This window comes from Macrotis lagotis, chromosome 1, assembly GCF_037893015.1.
Source record: "Macrotis lagotis isolate mMagLag1 chromosome 1, bilby.v1.9.chrom.fasta, whole genome shotgun sequence".
NCBI classification, from domain to species: domain Eukaryota; kingdom Metazoa; phylum Chordata; class Mammalia; order Peramelemorphia; family Peramelidae; genus Macrotis; species Macrotis lagotis.
In genome coordinates this window covers 390,438,147-390,461,875 of record NC_133658.1, presented here as the reverse complement: position 1 = coordinate 390,461,875, position 23,729 = coordinate 390,438,147, and the positions used below count along the sequence as shown (strand labels likewise).

At 35.1% G+C, this 23,729-nt stretch overlaps 1 protein-coding gene across 7 annotated transcripts in view; it reads right to left on the bottom strand.

Moving 5' to 3' along the window:
- The window catches only part of EBF1 (EBF transcription factor 1), a 453,042-nt gene that overhangs the window by 128,307 nt on the left and 301,006 nt on the right, over positions 1–23,729 (bottom strand). For 4 of the 7 annotated variants that reach the window (XM_074212516.1, XM_074212517.1, XM_074212512.1 and 1 more), the window contains exon 8: positions 22,703–22,844. In XM_074212516.1, coding sequence (XP_074068617.1) covers positions 22,703–22,844 — 142 coding nt within the window. The remainder of the gene's footprint in view (positions 1–22,702; positions 22,845–23,729) is intronic. The other 3 variants (XM_074212518.1, XM_074212514.1, XM_074212515.1) reach the window with 1 other exon arrangement.

The window sequence follows — 23,729 nt, the reverse complement described above, 5'->3', positions numbered from 1 at the left end:
AGTGAAAATGAACATATATATATATATATATATATATATATATATATATATATGTAATTTTAATTCAAGACTACATATTTCTGCAAATTTTACTTGTCTTTTGCTTTTAAAATTTACAAGATGTCTCAAGATAAAGAAATTATTCCAGAGATTATTTCTCCACTGTTAGGAATTTTTATGTCCTATGTGACTTTAAGGAAGGAAGCAGCATGTTTTACTAGGCATAAATAAAACAAAGAATGCTAGAGTTGGAGTCAGGAAGACCTGATCTGTATTCAAATCTCTATTCTGATGCTTATTAGTGAGCAAGTCATATGACCTCTATAGGTCTTTTACAACTTCACATGACATTTATGAGTTGAGATCTGTCTTTCATAAGCTGGGTAAAAAGTAACTTTTCAGAGTAATAATGCTAGAGAATCTTCAAGAATAAACAAACTCAGAAACAATTTAGTCTGACACTTTTACCTGGTACATTAATCCCAGCCACAGGATCCCTAACCAATGGACAACCACCTTCCATTCTAAAGCCAAATTATTCCATCTGTGGGTGGTCCTGATTGTGAGGAAGATTTTTCTTACAACCAGATGAAATGTGATTCCCTTATAACTTTCAAACACTGATGCTAGTTCCCTCTTCTTGGTCCAAGACAGAATAAATCCAGTTACTCCTTAATCTCTCCTCTCCTCTCCTTCAAATAGTCAGACAGATCATATATATATATATATATATGTATATATATATATACACAAATATATGTATATATATATATATGTATGTATATCCTCTCTTCTTTTTCTCATACTAAACATACTTAGTTCCTTCAACTATCTTGTGTCAGATTTTCTAGTCCCTTTAACATACTCCAAATTATATATGCTCCAACAAATCAATGTCCATCCTAAAATCAAGAATGTAATATGGGACAACACAAACTCTCCACCAGTCAGCATCCTTTTCTCATGGTCCCCAAATACAATATGATATTCTTGCTTCTGCAGTGCCCTTATGTGGTGTTCCCTGTACTTCTTACTTGAAATTCTACTTTGATTTCTAAACTCAAGTAAAAGTCCAAACTCCTCCATGAAACTTTTCCTCACTACTACAAACATCTCTTTTCTCTTCCAAATTCTTATTGCCTTCATTTTCTATATCTCTCATAGGAAACATATTATCTTACATTGACATATGGCTACTTCATGTGTGTGTTGTCTTATCTTTTTCAAATAGATTTAAATTCAATGATCCAAGCCAATGTCAAAGGATTCATGAGGAAGCATGCTATCTGTCTCCAGAGAAAGATATCTGAATACAGACTGAAGCATACTATTTTTCAGTTTTTGTGTGTGTTTTTCAAGTCTTCTTGAACAAAATAACTAAGATGGAAATTGCTTACCATCTCAGCAAGGCAGGAAGGAAAGGGTGGTGGGGAAGAACTTGGTCTCAAAATTAAAAAACAACAACATGCTAAATTGTTTAAACATGTAATTGAACAGAAAATAAAATTAGAATATATGTGTGTGTGTGTGTGCCTGTGCCTGTGCCTGTGACTATGTCTGTGTCTGTGTCCTGAAGGCACCTGAATGGTTCAGTGGATAGAGAAACAGGCCTGAAATCAGGAAGATCTGAGTTCAAATTTAGCCTCAAACACTTACTAGTTATATAAAACCCTGGGGCAAGTCACTTAACCTCTGTTTTCCTTAAATTACTAAAGAAGGAAATGCAAATCATTCCAGAATCTTTGCAAAGTAATTTTCATAGACAATATTATAATGTTATGGTCCACAGAGACACAAAGAAGCCTCTCTAAAGCCCAGATTCCCACTCTTAAGAAATGACTAAATTGGACTAAATGATCTCAGGAGATTCTCCCAGTTTGAATCCCATGATGTCATCACTTTTTTGGTACCAGAAAGCAGAATTAGGGTCAAGCATTAAAAACTACAAGTAAGGGCTGCTAGGTGGATAGAGCACCGGCCCTAAAATCAGGAGGGCCTAAGTTCAAATCCAACCTCAGACACTTAATTATTGCCTAGCTATGTGACCTTGGGCAACTTAAGCCTATCATTAAACCCTCAGGGGTGTTTTAAATATCAAATGACATATTTATATATGTATGTACATATATATATATATATATATTATATATATGTGAAAGTTTTGTATACTTTAAAGTACTATAAAAAGGAAACTATTATTTTTGCTGTTTGGCTGTTACATATTCAGATTAAAATAGTCAATATAGTCATCTCCTACAGACATAAAAACCCTAGTTTGAGCTTTCCATAGTCTCAAAGTAGAGGGTGTGATGTATTCGCATTAACTTTAGAGGATATAAGTACCTATTTCTAATTATATTTATATTCTGCAGAAATCAATGACCATGAAACAAATTTTAATAAAAATTTATTTTCTTTTTCCTAGATTTCCATGTACAGTAATACAATCTGTATTCCAATATGGTAATACAATTCCAATGCAGGAATAATGTAAATGCTATCAAATTGCCTATTATTATAAGTTGAACAGTTGAATATGCAATATGTACATTGCCTTAAAAAATTTTTTAAACTATAAGTAGGAAAATTTTGGCCCAAAGAATACAAATAATTCACAAATATTACAGTTGTCCTTAATGAATGGGCTTATTCAGGAAGTAATAAATAAACAAACAAACAAATAAATAAATAAATGAAATAGAGATTTTCACATTTATAAACATTTATCAGGGAAGCTACAGAGGGGTTTATATTTCAAGGCATGGGTTGAATAAGTAATCCTAAAGTATCATCCAAATTTAAAATTCTAAGATTCTATTAACTGCCACTCTTTTTGTCTCCTGTCCCATATTACAAATAACAATTTAACTGGATGACTATTTTAATGATATTACAAAGGAAATTCCTATATTAAGCAAGGGGTTGAACTAGATGACCTCTGAAGTTCTCTCTCATCCTAGGATGATATTAGTCAATAATGCAAAACCAGATAGTTATATTGTCTCTTCTTAGCATTTCTCTGCAATACTGCTAGATCATATACAACCATTTCTTGACCCTTTTGATGTTTATCTTTGACATATTGCATGGAAGCATCAGGAATGACTTTTAGAGGAACCATGTTGTGAATATGGCTGTTTGTCAAAGACAACATGCCCAAACCTTTCATAATGTTCAGAAACTACTGTTTTATGCTATACGGCATAATTCTGCCTACATTTCCTTTCATATCCAAAGCTGAGATTGTCAAGTGTGGGTGAGTTTAAATGGTATTATTGAGAGTCTTATCATTTTTTACCAGTTTCCTCTGTTGCCTGATACATTCAGCAATGCTGCAATCCAGTGTTTGTGATAGCACAGATGTTTCTGTGGTGATGGTCTATGATGTCACTAGCACTGGAATGTGTATCACTGAATTCACCCACACAACAGCAACAAATAAAAGATGGGCTGTAGGTTCCATTTTAACTCCATTTTGAGAGTATGCAGCTTCCTTATAAAGGACTACATTAAATTTAAGTTTTCTAGGTATATCACATGGAGGGAAATATTCACTAACCTATTTTAGACACTAAAATTCGACCTACACACAATTATCAGATGCTATTTTAGTGCTAAAAAAAAGTTTTAGTTTTCTGACATACAAAATTGAGATCAAATGATATAATATATATGAAACACTTTATAAACTTTAAAGCACTATAAAAAAGTAAGCTATTATTTTTGCTGTTTGACTGTTCCATACTCGATTAGATTAAAACAGTCAATGGTTTCATACTGCCTTAAGGATAAAGTCTTAATTCATTAGCCTGATATTCAAAACTCTTAACTATCTAGATCCATTCTCCCCATTCAGCAGCATCATTTCCCATACTATATATATATATATGTGTATATATATATATATATATGTATATATATATATATACACACATATATGTATATATACATACATGTGTATTATGTGTGTATGTTTACACTTGTATGTGTATGTGTGTATATGCATATATGTAAAATAGTATGTATATATATATGTGTGTGTGTGTGTGTGTGTATGTGTGTGTATACCATTTAGATTTGTCTACTTCCTATAACCAAGGTAAGCTCTGTATTTCCCTACTCAATAACTTTGTTCACATTATCATTATCTTTCTTGGAGTGCCTACCTTTATATCTTTCATATATATATATATATATATATATGTATATATATATACCATTCATGTGACATTTATATATATACATATATATATATATATATATATATATCCCAGCATCATCAAATAATTTTAAGCTATATATGACTTGCCTTTCCAAGTAAATTCCTTGATGGTAAGCACTGCCTAATTTTGCTCTGCATCACCCATAAAACCCAGTGCAGTGATCCATACCTTTTATTAAGGGACTTTCAATAAGTAATAGAGAATACTTGGTTTGGAGTCAAGAAAAACTATCTTCAAATACTATCTCAGACACTTATTACATGTATCACACTGATAAATTGCTTAATCCTTGTGACGTTTCAGTATTCTCACTTATAAAATTGCGATAATTATTAACACCAACCCTCAGGGGTGTTGTAAAGATCAAATGACATATTTATATATATATATATATATATATATATATATATATATATATATATATATATATATATGAAACATTTTGTAAGCTTTAAAGTACTATAAAAAGGAAACTTACTATTGCTGTTTGGCTGTTCCATACTCAGTTAGATTAAAATAGTCAATATAGTCATCTCCTACAGACATAAAAACCCTAATTTGAGATTTCCATAGTCTCAAAGTAGAGGGTATGATGTATTTGCATTAACTTTAGAGGATATAAGCACCTATTTCTAATTATATTTATATTCTGCAAAAAAAACCAATGACCATGAAACAAATTTTAATAAAAATTTATTTTAATCTTCCTAGATTTCCATGTACAGTAAAACAATCTATATTCCAATATAGTGATACAATTCCAATGCAGGAATAATGTAAATGCTATCAATTTATCTATTATTATAAGTTGAACAGCTGAATATGGAATGCTTAAAGTAGATTTGTCTAATATGAGTAATACCATCCCTATTGAAATCTGTATTTTTGATTATCTGATGTCATGTTTCCATTCTTAATTCTCCAGTCATATCAATATTTATTAAACAAAATATTTTATGTCTTGAAAAGTTTAAAGTGATGAACAAATGGATTATAGGCAAAGAAGGAAAATAAAGTTCTGGAATTTATTTTTCCCCTACATATACAAGACATTTATTTAACAAACTAAGGAAATGTTCAGGACTTCTTCCAAAACATTGACAAATAGCCATTTAAGTCCTAGAATCTATGAGCAAAACTGCCTTGAGAAAGAGATTTAAGCAGAGAACTGCTACCCTAACCCATGACATATTTTTTTCTTTTCTCTTAACAAATGCTATTAAATTGTAGTTCACATAAGAATTACATACAGATATAAACTGACACAGTTCATATGAATAGTACAAATCCTATCTTGTCTTCTATCATCAGAAGATTCTAAATCCTTCAATAAATAAGAATATTGGGGAAGAAATAATTTGTAGATTCTGAATTCTCTCTTTCTCCCATAATATACCCTCAGTGCTTCAGCTAATGAATCAAAGCATTATAATTCTTTTAAAGAGTCACACTTCAAAAAAGCTTAGTTTCCAAAGAGTTTTATTCACAACACTTTCATGAGGTAAATGGTAAAAGCATTCTTATGCCCATTTTACACAAGTAGAAACTGAGGCATAGACAGGGGAAAGAAATTTCCCAACCTCACACAGTGACTTTGTGGAAAGCCAGGACTGGAACTCATGTATCCTCTTTCCTGACTTCTGTCTAGTCTAAATTTCTTTCACCTACACTATCCTACCTTTGTATAATTATGTCTTTTTTATTTTTACACTTCATGTGGATGACAATTTCAAGAGGATAGCACCAGAATATCTCAGAAGGCACTTTTTACAAGTCTCTCACATTACAGAAGAGGAAGGAGACACAGAGAGATTGATGGAACCTATATAGATAGTGGGTAATAAATACAGATAATAGATCAAGCTGGGACTAGAAGCTTAGACCCTCAGACTTCAAATTAGAATTAACATTGCTGAGCTTGATTTTCTTCATTGAAAAATAAGAAGGTTCCTGCAGAAAAGCTAGGTAAAACTAGATGTCTTCTCCCATTATAATATGTAATGATTCTATAAAGCAGGTCCTGAAATAGTTTACTTTGCTTTATTTGAGTTTCATTGGAATGAGAGATTTTCTACAAATACTGCTGGGAATTAGACAACTAGCTCCTAGAACTCAAGATAGCCTCTGGAATCCTTTCTACCTGTAAAGCCACAATGACCTTATGAACAAAAAAAATTTCTGGAGAAAAAAAGAGGAGATGCTTATCTTTCTGCGTGAGATTTTTCAAAAGGAAAAACCATAAAAGGAATAAGAGAAACAATAAAAGGACAAACGAGACTTAAACTATCCATTTATTTTATTTCTGAAATCTTGAATTTTTACCACTTTTCATAATAATCTAAAATGAATTATTATTTCCTTGTATTTTAAAAAAGCTGCTTCAAGTTTAACTGTGATTGATGCTGTTCAGGCATTTCAGTCATGTCTGACTCTTTGCAACCCTACTAGAGGTTTTTCTTGACAAAGGTACTGGAGTGGTTTGCCATTTCCTTCTCCAGCTCATTTTACAAACAAGGAAACTGAGGTAAACAAGTATTTGAAATCTGGAAGATGAGTCTTATTGACTCTGGGCCCCATGCTCTATCCACTACATCATGCATCTAAAGAGGGAAGAACATGTATTAAGAGTCCCTCTCTCATTCTATCATTATCAGATAATCCAGTTCCTTATGTGACATTGGTTCACTTTGTCTTGGAATTTCTGGCATTTGGCAGATAATGAGGATAGCATCAGGTCACTAGTGACTTGAAGGTCATCTGTTTTCCTCTGAACTCACATATATGTATACATACCCACACTTGTGCACCCATATGCATGCAAAGACACATAAGCTTCACAACTTAACAGGGTAGAATTAAAAAAAAATACTAGTACTTGTCTTCCACTTTCATGACTTAGTTGTCAGGTATTTCTTTGGTCAATTCAGATTCCTATCTATACCCTGTGGGTTTGAGAGTGTTGTTTTTATGTCTCACTTTTCTCCCTCCTCTCATTACCCTCTGGTTTCCTGTGTTGGCCCCTGTGTTATTACTGACTGGCAGCAAACGTTTAGCCAATATCTTAATTACTATGTCATCTCTCAGTGCTTTGTTTCAGAACTAGATTGCATGTCACAGACTGTGGAAAAGTGACATTGAAGTTTTTAATATTATTCTTTTTCCCCCCTTTGTTGTTTTCAGATTTAAAGTCTAAAATCCAGACTTTTTCCCCCCCTCTCTATTGCTAGGTAAATCCCATTTCCCTAAGATAATAAATCAAGCTGATGGCATCATATTCACTTGATAAAGATGATGATCACCCAATTTCTATAAAGTTTCTTTTCTGCCCACTGAGAATTTCAAGTTGCAAAGTTGGCACACTGCATTTTAGATGTGGGACCTGATAATGTGATGTGATACCAGGATTTTTTCTCTCAACCCAGAAAAGCACCTTCCCATATACCATTCCACATGCCAACCGAATTACTCTGGGGATTTAGAACCGATCTGGCTTTTCAATTCTCCTTTGAGAAGTGCCGTCAATTTGTTTCACTTGATGCGTATATAGTGTTACCAGATCAAATAGCCAGAGAATTTCTCCCTGCCTCTGAAGTCCAACACTGAGAAGGTCTACACAGACCCAATGGCAAAAAAAGGAATAGTTTCAGAATTATAGAATCCCAGAGTTAGAAGGACCTCCGAGGTCACTTAGCCCAACCCATAGCTGAACATGAATCCCCTTTCCCAGTATTCTTTACAAGTGGTCATCCAGTCTTTGTTTGAAAGCCTTTGGTGAGAGGAACTTCACTGACTCCTGAAATAGCCTGTTCCATTTGGAGACAGCTCAAAATGTTGGCAAGTATTATTTTACATCAAGTCTAAATGTCCTTCTTTGCAATTTTCATCTATTGCTCCTCTAGTCTATGGACAAGCAGAATAACTAAAATTTTTCTTCCACATCTTCAAAAATTTAAAGCTATACAGAATCCTCTAATCAATTAACTGATGATTAGCATATCTTCTCTAGACTTATACTCTTGGTAACTTCAGTTAATCTGTATATCATTATGCTTGTTGCCACAATATATTCTTAAAATGTGGCACTCAACATTGAACACAATGTCTCGATTGTGGTCTGGTCAGATTAAAATATCACCTTATCACCTCCCTGGTCCTGTATATTAAGCCTTCTTTAATGCAGCCTAACTTCACATTAGTTTTATTCATCTCTGCATCACATAGCAGATGCCTACTGAGTTTCCAATTCACTAAATCTCCCAGATTATTTTTCACACTGCCATTTAAAATCAGCTCCCAATGGTTTAAGTTTTACGCCTTCATAAATGACTCCCAAATCTACATATCTATCCCTTCAGTTCTACCTTATCAAATGTCTGCTGCTCATATCTACCTGATTTCCTATAGCATCTCAAATCCAACATTATCTACCCCCTCCAAACCCAGGCTCTCTTCCTTCTCTTAACCTCCCAAATCCTGTTAAGGACACCATTATCCTTCTAGTTATCCAGATTTACAATTTCAGGTCCTCCTCAATGCTTACTTTTCTTTCATACCTTCCAATCAGTTCAATTCTATCACACTACCACCACAACCTATCTTTCAACCATTCCTTTCTCTTTCACTTTAATAACACTCTAAATATTTTTTCCACTTCCATTCCCTCTCCTTCTCTGATCCAGTCTACACAGACTGCTGAAATCATTTTCTTAAAGCTTAGGTCTAACCACTTCCCTGCTCTCAAAGCTTCAGTGAATCCTTATTGCTTTTAGGATAAAAGGATAAGCTCTTTTGTTTGACATTCAAAGTTGCTTGTTGTTTTCTAGATTTATTTCCCATTACTCCCTGTTGTACATCCTATTTCCTGCCAAAATGCCATACTTGGTGTTCCCAATACACAACACTATGTACCCCATGCTTTTCAGGTTGACCCCAGTGTCTCCAGTACTATTCCTCCTTCCTCATCTCTATCTCATGGAATCCTTAGCTGTATTCAAAGCTGTATTCAGGTGCCACCTTCCTTCCAACACAAAAACTTTCCTGAGTCCTCTTAATTGTTAATACTCCCTTCAAATTACTTTGCATCTATTTTGTATCCTATCTCCCCACCTCCCCCAACTCCTTAGTGGACTAAGCTTCTTAAAGGTAAGGACTATTTTCATTTTAATCTGACTATTTAGTACCTGGCCTGATGCATTTAATTGCTTGTTGGATGAAATGAAAGAATTGAATTTAGGCCTTTTCTGTTTTGTAGCGGTAAGATTGACTTATATCGTGGAAAACCCCCTCAAGTACAAAAGCTTGAAACAACTGGAATAGTCTCTTGAAATGGTGAGTTTCTTTCCACCAGAAAATGAATTCTTCTGGCATAAGATTGAGAAAATTCTCAACTGGATGTCATAGAGCATGCTTTTAATCCCTAATACTGACATGGCTAAACCTGATGGATAGCTTGAGCTAGGGAGTTCTTAACTGGAGTATACTAATCTAATGACTCTTTACTAAGTCCAGTACCAATATGGTGAGCTGCCCAAAACAGAAAGCTACCAGGCTGCCAATGAGTGACCACTATGCTTCCAGTCTAGTTGAGATGGAGTGAACAAGTCACCCACACCCACGAAAAGTCTGAATCTATGTTTTTAAATGAAATATGGTTCTATGATACAAATATTAGTTTTCTTTTCTCAAAAATGAAACTCAGACCCAGATCATCAGGATTATCTTACCAACTCATGAAAACTCACATCTGACAGAGTCATTATCATGGTTAATGAAGTGTGATTGCAGAAAATGTGGTAGATTATTCAAAGGTTACATAGTATGTGTAATCTCCCTGAGGTCAAAGATTAAAACCCATCAATATCTCATTTTATCCTTACAAAACCTCCTGGGAGATAAGCATTATCATGATCCTGATTTTAGAGTTGAGAAAACTAAGGCAGATGGAAGATTAAGCATTCTTGCCCAGGGTCACACAAGTAGTAAGTATCTAAGTCTGGACTTGAACATAGGTCTTCCTGATTCCAGACTTAGCACTCTATCCTTACATCACCAACTTCCAGGACTCCCTATTCCTGTGCAGTGTTCTCCATACTTCCACATTGGTACCTACCATTGAGTCTTGAATAAAATGGAAACATGTGATGAGATATTTTTGGTATCTATGAATATCTTTGTTGGACCACAGGAGTTGGGTTAGAAGCAGGGGTATGTTTCATTTTGCTTGGATTAACCTGTTTTCATTGGTAGGATTCCAGTCCCTAGGGGGTTAAAAGTAGCACCATCAAGTTCTCTCTACAGTAGGCTCTAATCATGCAAGGGACCAGGTGGATCTAGCTGACAGATGTTAAGGTTAGAAGGAAGGGTAAGAGACAGATGAGAAAACAGAGAGCCACCCCTTCCGGAGCTGCCAGGACTTCCTGTCTTTAGGCTTGGTTCTTTTTATGCATTACTGCTCTCTCTCTGTCATTCGAACTCAACTCCTATCCTGAAATTGATGAGCGATTGTGCTCTTGACAATACAATGTCAGCTTTTCTCAGTGTCCAGTTCGCTCTGTATATATTATCATAATTTGCTGCCTGTTTGGACCTTAGCTTATTCTTTCTCTTTACCCAAATCCTTAGGGGAGTCGATACCTTTCCAAACTAATTTTTTTCTCCCTAACATTCACATATTACTTAAAACAAAAATAAAACCCACTGTGTATAGTATTGAGACCATTTTTTGTTTTGGAATAGTTTAGGGTATTAATAAAATACAATGATATTAACATTAAAAGACATTTATCTTGATGCATTTGGCAGGAAGGCTCAAAAATATATTCTTTGGGGGAAGGGAAGGTTGCAGTATACTTTTTTTTTCTATCAAGTCTATTTAGCAAGTAATGTCTAGCATCCAAAATGATTTCATGATAGGCTAAAGAATTAATGCCCCTTCTCATCAAATCTTCGAAATCATAGCTTCTCATAAACAGCTTAACACAATGAAAGAACTCACCCAGTGGGGGGGAAAGGTGGTGATGTCAGGGGTGTGTCTCCGAAAGCAACAAGGTATTCATAATTTATTTAGGGTTCCATGCTTACAGGGTACAGTGAATCCCCCTTTGGAGCTGTCCAAGGTGTGAAAGAGAAAGTATTTCTAATGGAAATAACTACTTCTCCTTTATTTTGGTGGTTGTTCTTGAATGGTCTATGGAGGTTAAGTAGGGCAATATCAGAACAAATGGAAACAATATACTCTGTGAGAAACAGTGGTGTTTTACCGATCCCAAGTTAGCCTATCTTGAATTATGTAGACTTCAGCATATTAAGTACAATTATTACTCAGCTAGTCATGTGAGTTAAATACTAAGATGGTACAGATAACTGTTGTGGTTGTGGTTTTTTTTTTTTCCTGCCAAAATCCATGTTGTAGGGGAGAAGCATATTTATCCTTAAGGCCCTATGGAAATAATCATCACATACCAACAGGTTCCCTTTCTGGGTCAATTTCAGGACAAAGCAGAAAATAACACATTTGATCTTTTTTTTTTCCCAAGGAATTCTCATGTTAGTAGTCTCCACATCAGATTTCAGAAGGAGTGGCTATCCCCAAGTTCCCCCAGGGCTCTAAAGACCTTCCTTGGTGATTTATGAGCAAAGTTTGTTTTGTTTTTTCCTTTGAAAAGTTGCATTTCTGGATTTGCAACTTTGCAAACAAACTAAACAAAATGGATTTGAACTAAACCACTAACCACTGTTCCATAATGTCTCCTCCCAAGGGGGATTTCTGCATGACACATGGAAGATTTTTTTTTTCATGTTCACATCATTTGAATCCTAGGCTTTTTGGCCTTTAAAATTCTCAAGTGCTGTTAGTACTTGTGAAAAAGTGCTGCAGTGAGACACTACTAGTTTTGAGAAGGCAATTATGCAAATAAACATACATAATTATTATGCTCTTGTAACTAAACATGGAATAGAAAAATTGTACTTTTAAAAAAAAGTCTTGCCATTTCAGTCCATAATGCCATGCAGCTATCACTTCCTATGAATGGGCTTAATTAGTCCACAGAACAAGTCTTTTGTGGATCACTCATTTACCAAGTCTTACACAATTTTGTAAATTTGCTTTGATTTATGAGTCAACAGCCTCACCAAAGAGTTGATGCAAGGTAATATAAACAAAAACACAAATCAGTAAGAATGGTAAACCTCCCCTAAATTAATGAATGATCGTTGTGCTTATGTCATCTAATCACAGTCCCATATTTCTTTCTTTGACAGTGTTGAGGGGTGTGCAGTATGGCATAATGGAAAGAGAACTGGACTTAAAAGTCAGAGAACCTGGGTTTAAATCAGGCCTACAGTACTCAATTTCCTTGTGTGAACCTATGCAAGTCACTTACATTCTCTAAGTCATGATATCTCATATATAAAATGGAGCTATGTTACCTACTTTACATGGTTGCTGTGAGTAAGATGCTTTGTTAACCATAAAGAAATAGCAAAAAATAAGCTATTATTATTATTATTGTTATAATTGCTAATAAGGTCAAGGAATTGTTTCCATAAAGACAATGCATTAGAAAAACACTGCAGACAACAACCTATTTATCCCATCTGGACTCTGACAATCAAAGAAGAGAAGAAAGAAATAAAAAGTATCTGTGATATCATCAGCAGAGTTTCTAAACCCAAAAACTTATCTACTCTACTAATGTCTCAGAGTATAGGAAATACTCAAGTTGTAAAAATCAATATGATCAATACATCCTCTTTAAAAAAATCAGGATCATGAAAATGGGTAAAAAATATCACTTGCACAAAAATATTCATAGCAGCCCTGTTTGTGGTAGCAAAGAACTGGAAATCAAGTGAATGTCCATCAGCTGGGGAATGGCTGAACAAATTATGGTATGTGTATGTTATGGAACACTATTGTTCTATTGGAAATCAGGAGGGATGGAATTTCAGAGAAGCCTGGAAAGACTTTCATGAACTGATACTGAGTAAGATGAGTGGAACCAGAAGAGGTTTATATACCCTAACAGTAACTTGGGGTTGATGGCCAACCTTAAAGTACTTGCTCATTCCATCGGTGTAATAATCAGGGACAATCTTAGGGTATCTTTGATGAAGAATACTATCTGTATCCAGAGAAAGAACTGTGGAGTTAAAACAAAGAATAAAGACTACTACCTTCAATTAAAAAAAAAGTTGTCTTATGTAATTACATAATTTTGCTTTCTCTGATATTTTATTTTTTCCTCAAGGATATGTTGTTTCAACACATTCAATTTTGATCAATATATAGCATGGATACAATGTAAAGATTATCAGACTGCCTTCTCTGGGGAGGGGAGGGTGGTGAGAGGGAAGGGAGGATAGGAGAAAAATTGTAAAATTCAAATCCTTACCAAAAAGATAGAAACTACTATCGTATATAGTTGAAAAGCAAATTAATGTTTTAATTTTTTTTTTAATTGGCCAGACCAACAACATGATATAGTAGATAGAGGACCAACTCTGGAGTCAGAGAAACCTAAATTAAAATCCTGTCCCATACACTTGGATGCAATTTGACCCTGGAAAAGTCATTTAACCTAATTGTCTCCAAAAAAAAGTCACTCAACCATATGAGGTACCACTTGAAAAATGAACTGCTTGAAACGAAAAGCTAGAAAATAAGCATGCATACACTTTATTTGATTTTTTTTGGTGACACAAATTGGGTTAAGTGACTTGCCCATGGTCACATAGCTAGTAAATATCAAGTGTCTTAGACTGGATCTGAACTCAGGTCCTCCTGACTCCAGATGTGGTGATCTATCTTCTAGTTTTCTTTTTTAAAAGATGCACTTTGAACCAACTTTGAATGAGCCTAATTTATGATCTTTACTACTCTGAGCTTCAGAGAAATAGGAGTTTTGCTATACATAACTAAAATGAAATATCATTGTTAAGCTTGAATACATGCCTCCTTTCTGGTAATGTCACCAACTGGACAGCTGGGAGGTTGAGTGCTTGTTGACTACTCAAATGTATTTTATATATGTATATGTATACATATATGCATATATTTACATATATTTGTTTGTGTGTGTATATATACATATGCAAAATCCTTAATATTTGGGGCCAAGGCAACCGCTCCCTTTCTGCTACAACAAAAAAGTTCTAATTTGATCACTGAATTATAAGCATCAATGCTATATTTTATGACACAACTGTATATTCTTAATCCCAGAATTCTGTTCTTGCATCCCTGTCATCCTTTTTGTAGTAGAAAAATCAATTAATAAGATGTGATATGCCACCCACAGTAACCAAAAGATGACACCAATATTTTTCTACTTAACCTGGACCTCTTCTCTATGGCTCTCCTGCCTAAGTGGGCCTGACTGTAATTTTTGCACTGACACCAGTCAAATTAAGGGCTGTCATCTAAGTTTGAAGAGAGGTGCCATTCATTCTCTGTACTTGTATCTGGAGAGTGCATTTCTTCCAGGAAGCTCAAGTGATTTTACAGACATTCTTCTCATTTGTCATCATAATTCCCAGAGAGACCAGCAAGCAGGCATTAGTCCAAACCCATTTTTGAAAATAGGAATGCAAAAAGGAACTGAGAACTAATGTTAGGGGCTAATGGTATATCTCCTGAAATTTTGCCCTACTCTGGCTACCATTCCACCATTGCACTCTTGCTTTAAAGGATGAAAGGATTACCCACATAACATGTAAGTCTTTCTTGGGTGAAGGTGGGGAGGGGGAGAGAAATGGAGGGTGGGAATGGATTTGTGGAGGAGTTGGTGAGGAAGGTAATACTTAAGTTTTGGTACAATGAAAACACTATGGATTTAGAATTAAAAAATCTGACTCTGTCTACCACAGAGTAGCTAAGGAACAGCTATAAATCTATAAAAATCAAGAGCTTCTTTTCAACTTTAACATGCTATGATATAAATATTCACCTAACAAGAACATCTGGACAAGGAAATTATAACAAAGATGCCAATCTAGGGATTTACAATTCTGACAGCCACTTGGTGGGTGCACAAAATTTTGAATTCCACTATGTGGATAGGCAAGAAGTGTACTTTTATTTCATCATCAATGCCCTTTATGACACTGGTAAAATCACTTGAATTCCTCAGTTGAACCAGATGTTCTTTAGGTGAAAATTAGGCCAACAAGAAAATTATTTTCAAATAACTTAGAAGCAAATATCAGCTCAATTCAAGGGAAAACTTCCTAATAATTGAAATTGTTCAATAGCAGAATGAACAGATTCAGGAAGTAGTGATCTCTATATCACTGGAGGTCTTTAATCAGAGAGAGGATGACCATTTGTCAGGGATAGAGGCAAAGTTATTCTTGTTCAGACACAGGTTACAATAGATGACCTCTGAAGTCTCTTCCAGTTCTGAGATTTTGTGAATGTATAAAAATAAATCTATTAGCTGACACCATTCAGAAAAGAAACTTTCATAGACCTTGACTTTTCTTCAATATTGAAAACACATATTATTGATAGACTGAGGAGTGATCAGAGAGACAGCTTCAAGTCAAAGCAAACACCTGCATGGACCTGGTAAGTCCAACAATGAAAAGGTCAAGTTAATAACCAACTCAGAACAATTTTTTCCTGGGTCTTTGCTTGACTCTAGGAGAGCATTTAATAGAACCTAAGTTAATTAAAGCCTGTTTTGATCCGATGTCACCTTCAGAGCTGCCAGAGGAGAAACATAGCTGCCTGACCTAATGGTCACATAATCTACTATCTCAATCAGTAAATTCCTATATAACATAAAACCATGATATACCCAAAGGTTTCCAACACAACCCCAACAACTTGGTCAAAAATGCATGGCAACATGGTAGCATTTGACCATGCCCAATGCAACAAGACCTCCTAGATCATTGAATCATAGAATGTTTGAGTATAGTGTTCTTCAGAAGAGTATTAGAGAGATGAAGAGAGTAAAGCCCAAAAAGATAAGAACAATTGGCTAGTAAAAGAGCCAGAACTAGAACTCATCTCCCAGAATGATTAGAATATTACAGCTGGGGTCAAGCAACCTAAGTTCAAATTCTTCTTAAGTACTACCTTTATGACCATGGGCAAGTAATTTCCTCTCTCTAAGATTCAGGGTTTTTTTTTTCCATCTGTGAATTGAGCTAACTGAATAAGATATGCTTTATGATCCATCCCAACTCTAAATTCTCTGATTGTACAATTATCAGACCAGTATTCTTCCCACAATGTAAATTTATTATGTATATTCTCATTATAACATTTAGCTAATGGACGTGGGAGATGGGGAAGGGAAAAAAGGAAACTTTAATTTCTGTTTCTTATCCCCTCTTTCTTATCTTCAAGTTTAGATATTCTGTGTGTGTTGAGCACAACTATTTACTAGAGTTGAGAGATGGTAGTGGTATGATGCCTTGTTCAATAATATTAAAGAAGTTTAATATTCTTTAAGAATGGAAACACAGGGACTGCTAGGTGGCAGTAGAAAGAGCACCAGCCCTGAAGTCAGGAGTACCTGAGCTCAAATCCAGCCTCAGACACTTAATAATTACCTAGTTGTGTGGCCTTGGGCAAGCCACTTAACCCCATTGCCTTTCAAAAGTCTAAAAAAAATGGAAACACATGGTGTTAAAGATAGCTGAAAAGTCTGTGCCCAATAGTGGCAGTAAAAGATATATATATATATATATATATATATATATATATATATATATATACACACACATATTTATATATATATACACACATATACACATATGTGTGCATGTGTTTATGTATATATATATATATATTATATATGTATGTATGTATGTATTTTCCCAAACTATAACATCATGGAGTAGAAGAAGCTTTGATTAGATTGCCATCATTTTCGTTCTTCTGTTTTTGGTACATGTTTGTTGGGTTTTTTTTGGGGGGGGGTTTCTTTAGGTTTTTGCAAGGCAAATGGGGTTAAGTGGCTTGCCCAAGGCCACACAGCTAGGTAATTATTAAGTGTCTGAGGCTGGATTTGCACTCAGGTACTCCTGACTCCAAGGCTGGTGCTCTATCCACTGTGCCACCTAGCTGCCCCTAAATCCCCCATTTTCCCTAAAATTTTCCCTTTACATGTCAATTTCTACATTTTTGGCAGGAAAATTCTTTCCTGATTCATTTTCTCATTCATTTTGTTCTACAAAATATTTAAAGTTTACAACATTCTTCATTTTAATAAGACTGTTAAAGACCTTAATTTTCTCACAAAGAAGGCAAATTATATTTTGTTACAGAATTAGAACCTCAAAAGACAGGATTTCAAGCCAAAATTCACCAGCCCTGAAGTCTTCAGGTTATAAAAATCAACAACTTAATAGTCAAGAAATCAATCAGCAAAAAAGCATTTATTACAAGTCTGCTGTATGCCAGTGTTTATGCTAGATTCTTGAAGATACAAAGACAAAAAAGCAAATGGAACAATCCTTTCCTCAAAAGGCTTAAATTCTATTTTGCAAGACAACAAGTACCCATATAAGTGCACAAATTTAAAAATAAATTAATAAATGTGGTGGATAGGGAGAGAAAACACTAGCAGTTGGAGTAATAAAGGTTTCATTTGAGTTGGAACTTGAGAAATGGAAATGAATCAAAAGTAAGGAGTGCTTTTCAGACTTGGGGGAGGGCAAAGACATGGAAATTAGGGATGGGATAACACATGTGTAAAAGAAAGAAAAAGTCTGGTTTGACTTTGGAGTCTGAGAAAGGAATAATATAACACTAGAGAGACAGATGAGGTCAGGTCATGAAAAACCAGAGTGGAATTTATATTTTATCCTGGATATAACTAAGATTCACCAGAATCATCCTGAGGAGGGGGGGAAGAAGGGGGGACTGTTGTTTTGTGTTTTGATAGGGAATAATATGTTTAGATTTGTGTTTAAGAAAAATCCTTTTAGCCACTATGTGGAAGAAGGGTCTCTAAAATGAAAGGACTGCATTAGTTGATCTTTGAGGTGAGTTCAAGCTCTGAATCTAGGACCCCATCAATCCTAGCTGGAAAAGTTTTGCTAATCACTCCTACATATTGTTCCACATGACCTGTCCAACTTCATGTAGCCTCTCAATCCTACCCCAAACCCACCATCAAAGAGCCAAATGATCCATTCACCAAGAATGAAAGGGGGAGGGGAAGACCATACACACACACTTAAAAAAAAAGAAAGAAAAGAAAAAAAGAAAAAATTGTCCTTTTTTTTAAAAAAAAAAAAGAGCGTTTAAACTGCTTGTCAGTCGGCTGCCTGACAAAGCCACTTGAGTGTATTCACACACATTTGCATAAATGCTCCCGGTGAGTTCACCGTAGCTGCTCTTGCTAATGGTACATAAAGTAATTTAGTCACCTCTCTCAGGCATTCTGTGTCAGGATGATGAGCGCCCGCACTTTGCCTTGTTGCATATTAGATCATTAGATAATAAAGTGTTAGAGCATGCAAACTGACAGGGTCTCTGCACTATCATTTTTTGAGGGCACTGCATTTTGCCACAGGGGGGAAAATAGAGAAACTGATGCCACAATTGTTCTTAAAATTCAAGTAAACATGACTAAAGAATGTGGAGAAACAAAAGATAATGATTAATAATAGAAATATAAATAATAATAATAATATGCAGACAAAAAAGTGGTAGGTTCCTTCAAACACTGCCAAGTGAGGGGGAAGATGGGTGCAGACATCAAGACTAGAACTTCAATTTTAAAATCTCTTCACCTCAAGCAACAACAGTTAAGTATTTCAGAGTTGGAAGGGTCTCAGATAACAAATAGTCTCACCAGAGCTATAACTAGCAATATTGGCACCTGAGGCAAACTCTGCAACTGTTTCTGGGACAAGATGGTGAGTTTTTCTTCAGAAACCTTTTGAATTCTTCTAGTAAAATACTCCAACTTCCATGGGAAGAAAACCAGGTTGTAGTAAGAAAGGGAAGAGTTCACTTTGTACCAAAACATCACTTTGTAATTCCTATTTTAGCTAATTATTCTTGATATCCCAGTGCTAAGATTAGTTGCTTATACCAATTAAAAGAGGACAGGTTAATATCCATAATCAAAGCTCAGTCATCTCACCCTAGTTTTGCTCTGAATCTAATAACCTTACATTTTAAAGATATGAAAACAAAGATTAACAGAGGTTAAGTGATCAAACAGCTAGTACTACAATTCAGGTCTCCAATTCCATAGGCAGTGTTTTCTATTACATTGTACTAATACATTTCTACTACATTCTACTACATTTCTACTACATAGAATGAGTACATTTTAGTACATTTCTACTACTACATCTACTATATTCTACTACTATAAGACCATTATAGAACCACATTCTCTTCTAAATGTGACCTTTCCCTTATAATTATAGGTTTAGAATTTAAAGGGAATGCAGAGACCATCAAATGCAACTCTTTTCATTTTACAGATAAGGAAACTGGGACACAAAAATGTTAAGTGACTTCCTAAGATCATACAGTTAATGACAGAGTTAACTTGAGAACCCAGTCCTCTACTATCTTCTTTTAGCCACCACCTTTCTTAAATACAATGTCTATACTGTCTTGGTCAAAAGTCCTTTCTTAATTAACTAGATTTTAAATCAAACAAAAGCTTTGATAACAATTAAATAACAAATATCTTCAGTCTATACTGGAAATACTTCTATGTAATACAACAATAAAACATTAGCAGTCTATTTGTGGCTTGCCATAAATATACAACTTGGAAGGTATCTATGAATGAAAATAAACTGTAATTATCATGAGCTACAACTTGCTGTCTACTTATTTTCCCCTGCACAAATTTACAAAACAAATTTGCCTTTCTCAACTACTGTGCTTGAAATATAGGAGCATTTATTTGAGCATTACATTTCTGAGGCCTTAGGTAACACAGGGAGTGCTGTGTGTGAATGTAAACCATGATCACTGCTTCTACTTATATGTGGAAAGATGAGCCATGAAGGGAACTTTCCTTCTACTGTCTGACAAGCAGGATATAAATAGAGATGTGTGGAATAGCTCAAAAATAATTCAGGCTACCTACGAATGAGATGTTTAAAAAAATTGGTAAAAGAAGGATCCTGCAAAAGTCTCGAGGTGGAAATACTTTTCAGACTTACTGTTTGACACCTAAATTCTTTGGAGAATGTAGTTTTAGATAGTATTTTACAGGGAAAAAAATTTATAGTAAGGCAAAATATTAGAATGTCCCCAAAGTCGCATGCAGTAAGCACCCAATCTACTCCCACACATCTCCAGGATGGTAATTCAATATTCACCCTTAGCTGAGCAGATATTTATGTTTCAGCTTGAAACGACTAAATGAGTGGGTGGCTATGTGTGGTTGGGTGATTCAGACAGCACAGAGTGCAAAAAGTAAAGTTTTTTTGTCATCAGCAATATGGACCTGACCATGAGAATTCTTGTTTTGCTTAAGGAAAATTAAAAAAAATGCAAGAATAAAAAGTTCACTAGCTGAAAGACTGAGACATTTCCAGATATCCAGAGAAAATAATCCCTCTTCCATTAGACTTTCTCTGATTCGTGGGAATAATAATTCCCCACCCTTTTCTAGTTCTCCTTTATGTATTATCTTCTCTAATTAGAATGTAAGCTCTTGAGGGCAGGAGTTGTTTTTGCTTTTATGTATTTCTATCTCCAACCTAGAATCTGCTAAACATTTAATAAATTATTTATTTATTCATTCATTCATTTCCCTTGTCCCTTATACAACAAGTTATTTTAAAGCTCTAATTCACTTATCTGATGTTGTATATTATGCTTATCAAGAATGGGACATATTTCTCTTATTAAAATGTAAACTCCATAAAGGGAAGAAAAATAGTCTTTATCTAAATTTATAGTGCTTAGCTACTAGTTCTGAGTACAATAAATGCTTGACAAGTATTTGTGGAATGAATATGCCATAGGTAACTAAATTGCAGCTTATTTCTTTAGTAAGATGCTAATAGCAGCATGACCACTTTATGCATTGCCAAATTGAGCCAGAGCAATCAAAAGACTTTCCTAAAACCAAATATCCTTCCCCAAAAAATGTTAATATGTTATTCATGCATAAGGATGGATCCACCATCAGTACAGTAGGTACTTTGAGTTGTTTTTCCAGTAGTAAGAATTCATTGCAGTGATCCTTCCTGACAGTCTCACCCAGACTTCTTTGAATACCTTGTCAAAAAAATTGGCTAAGAAAAGGAGAAAAGTCTATGAATTCAGAACCAACTGGCCAATGTGTTTCACCTTGGTCTTCATCATGGTCATGGTACTGAACTAGTCACAGGACAGAAACAAAGCTTAGGTATAAAAGCCATTGGGCATAGTCTGAGGAGTCCTGGGTATTTCCTCTCTGACTTGCCTAAACAATTCTACATAGATATAGGCTCTTAAGTGACTCTAGGGGTATTAAAAAAGGCAACATTACTGTAATGTGTAGATCAGAATAATTTTAAGTACAGGAATGGAAACAGAAATGCAATCACAAGCAGGTGTTCCAAATAGCCTCCTGGAAAAAGTAATATCTATCTATCTTAGGCCTAATGAAACCATAAAAAAACAGCTTTTTGAAAGATGATAGTTTACTCTAAGAAGACTGTAAAACTGGATGTAGTGAAGTATTTCTCCTAAGAGCGCTACATCTGGCTAATTAATAAAAGGTACAGATTGTACGTTCCTTAAGGGTGGGAAAAAATCGGGTAAAAATTATGATAGCGGTTTGTTTATTAAATTGGGATGTTGGCAGCAAAGGGAATTTTCTACCTTGTGAATTATAGCATCAGGACAGCTCATGCCCATGGAAGCCTCAGGAAATGAGATGGAAATTTGTTTTCAAATAACACTGCTGACGAAGCAAACAGAAAAGTGAAGCCGAGTAAGGGGTTACAGATTTTGTTTGTGGAGAAATAAGCACCCAACATGGTATGTTACACATCCTAGGCGTACAATAAATAGTTTTGGAGTGAATGAATAGACAAAGGAAAAGTTTATTATTCATGTATCAAACATGATATGTAGTCATCTGGCTCAGAATTTCTATGGCATTCACTTTCCTTGAGACAAATTTTATCTGGTTTCTGCTTTCCTTTGAAAACCATCACTGATAAACTGGGATGTTCAAGGCAAATATTATTATATGATAACTCACTTCCAAGACCTACAGATAGACATGTCAACCTTTTCCAGATTGGAGAGCCATAAAAATTAAACATGGTAAATAGGACAAAAATGTTCCTATCTTTAATTACTAGACCATTAAGTTCTTGGGGGGGGAGGCTAGAATGTCAATTTTGATAGAAGGACAATTTGAAATTTGAAAGGTTGGGGGAGGGGTGGGGAAGCTGGAAGGGAAATAGGGAAGAGACAGAAGAGAGAAACCAAATAAATTCACATTTAAAGTAGTAATGCCAACCAATGAAAATGATTTGCCTACCATGTTCCAGATAAGAGGGCGTACCTTCCGAGGGGTCAAGTCTCCGAGCCCTCCGCCCATGCTTGGAGTTATTGTGTACAAACATGTTATCTGAGACAGCCAGGACATGGCCATCCACATTGACTGTTGTAGACACCACGACCTAGAGACACAAGAAGGAAATGAATGAACATTTTAATATAAAAGCATAGAGGGTAATAAACTCAAGTTAAATAAATAACAGCTGGGAGCTGAAGAAAATTGCATAGCTATTTCCCATAATAACTGGTGCTTATGCCGTACAAGTCTAACAAGAGACGCTATTGATGAGTGGGTCTTTGGCATGGAAAGCTTTTGATGCAGTTTTAAGTAAAATTGCACAGTTTATAGTTATACAGCAGAAGGTACACTGTTAACCATAATTTTAACAAGAGAATCTTTATTAGCATATTTTTTTAACACAAGGGTGGTTGTGTTTCACCTAAATTACCCTTCAGTTTAGACATTGAAGCAGATATCACAGTTGATGTTTAAAATAAAAATCTTTGCATTTTAATTCACCTCATCACTACCTCCCACCCCCCAATTTCCAAAGCTTGAGGGTTAAGAGTCTGGGAAAAATGTAAGAGATGGGAGAAGAGAGGATGGGAAAGCAAGTTTTTGGCTTCTTTTTTTTTTATTTTGTTTTGTTTTGTCTTTTTTCTCCTAAAGTGGATTCTGATGATTGTATATTTGAGAGATATTTTTCCTTCTCTCCTTCCTTCATCAGTTTTGGTTTCTCTGACTAATAAAAACAAACAAAAAAAGCAAACAAACAACAACAAAACTCTCAGCTAGATGGGCATCTTGCTGCAGACTGTCTCCTTTGGAGACCATCAAATCGGTGGCATGGGCCCAGCTCCTGGGCTGTCACCCAGACGCTCCCCACTGAACACCAGCCCGTTCAAAGCCAGTTTGCCAAAAGGACCACAGAAAGAAGCATGTGTTGTCTTCAAGAACTTAGGCTAAAACAATGAACAGGAATGACCTACACTTCTCCTTATATTAA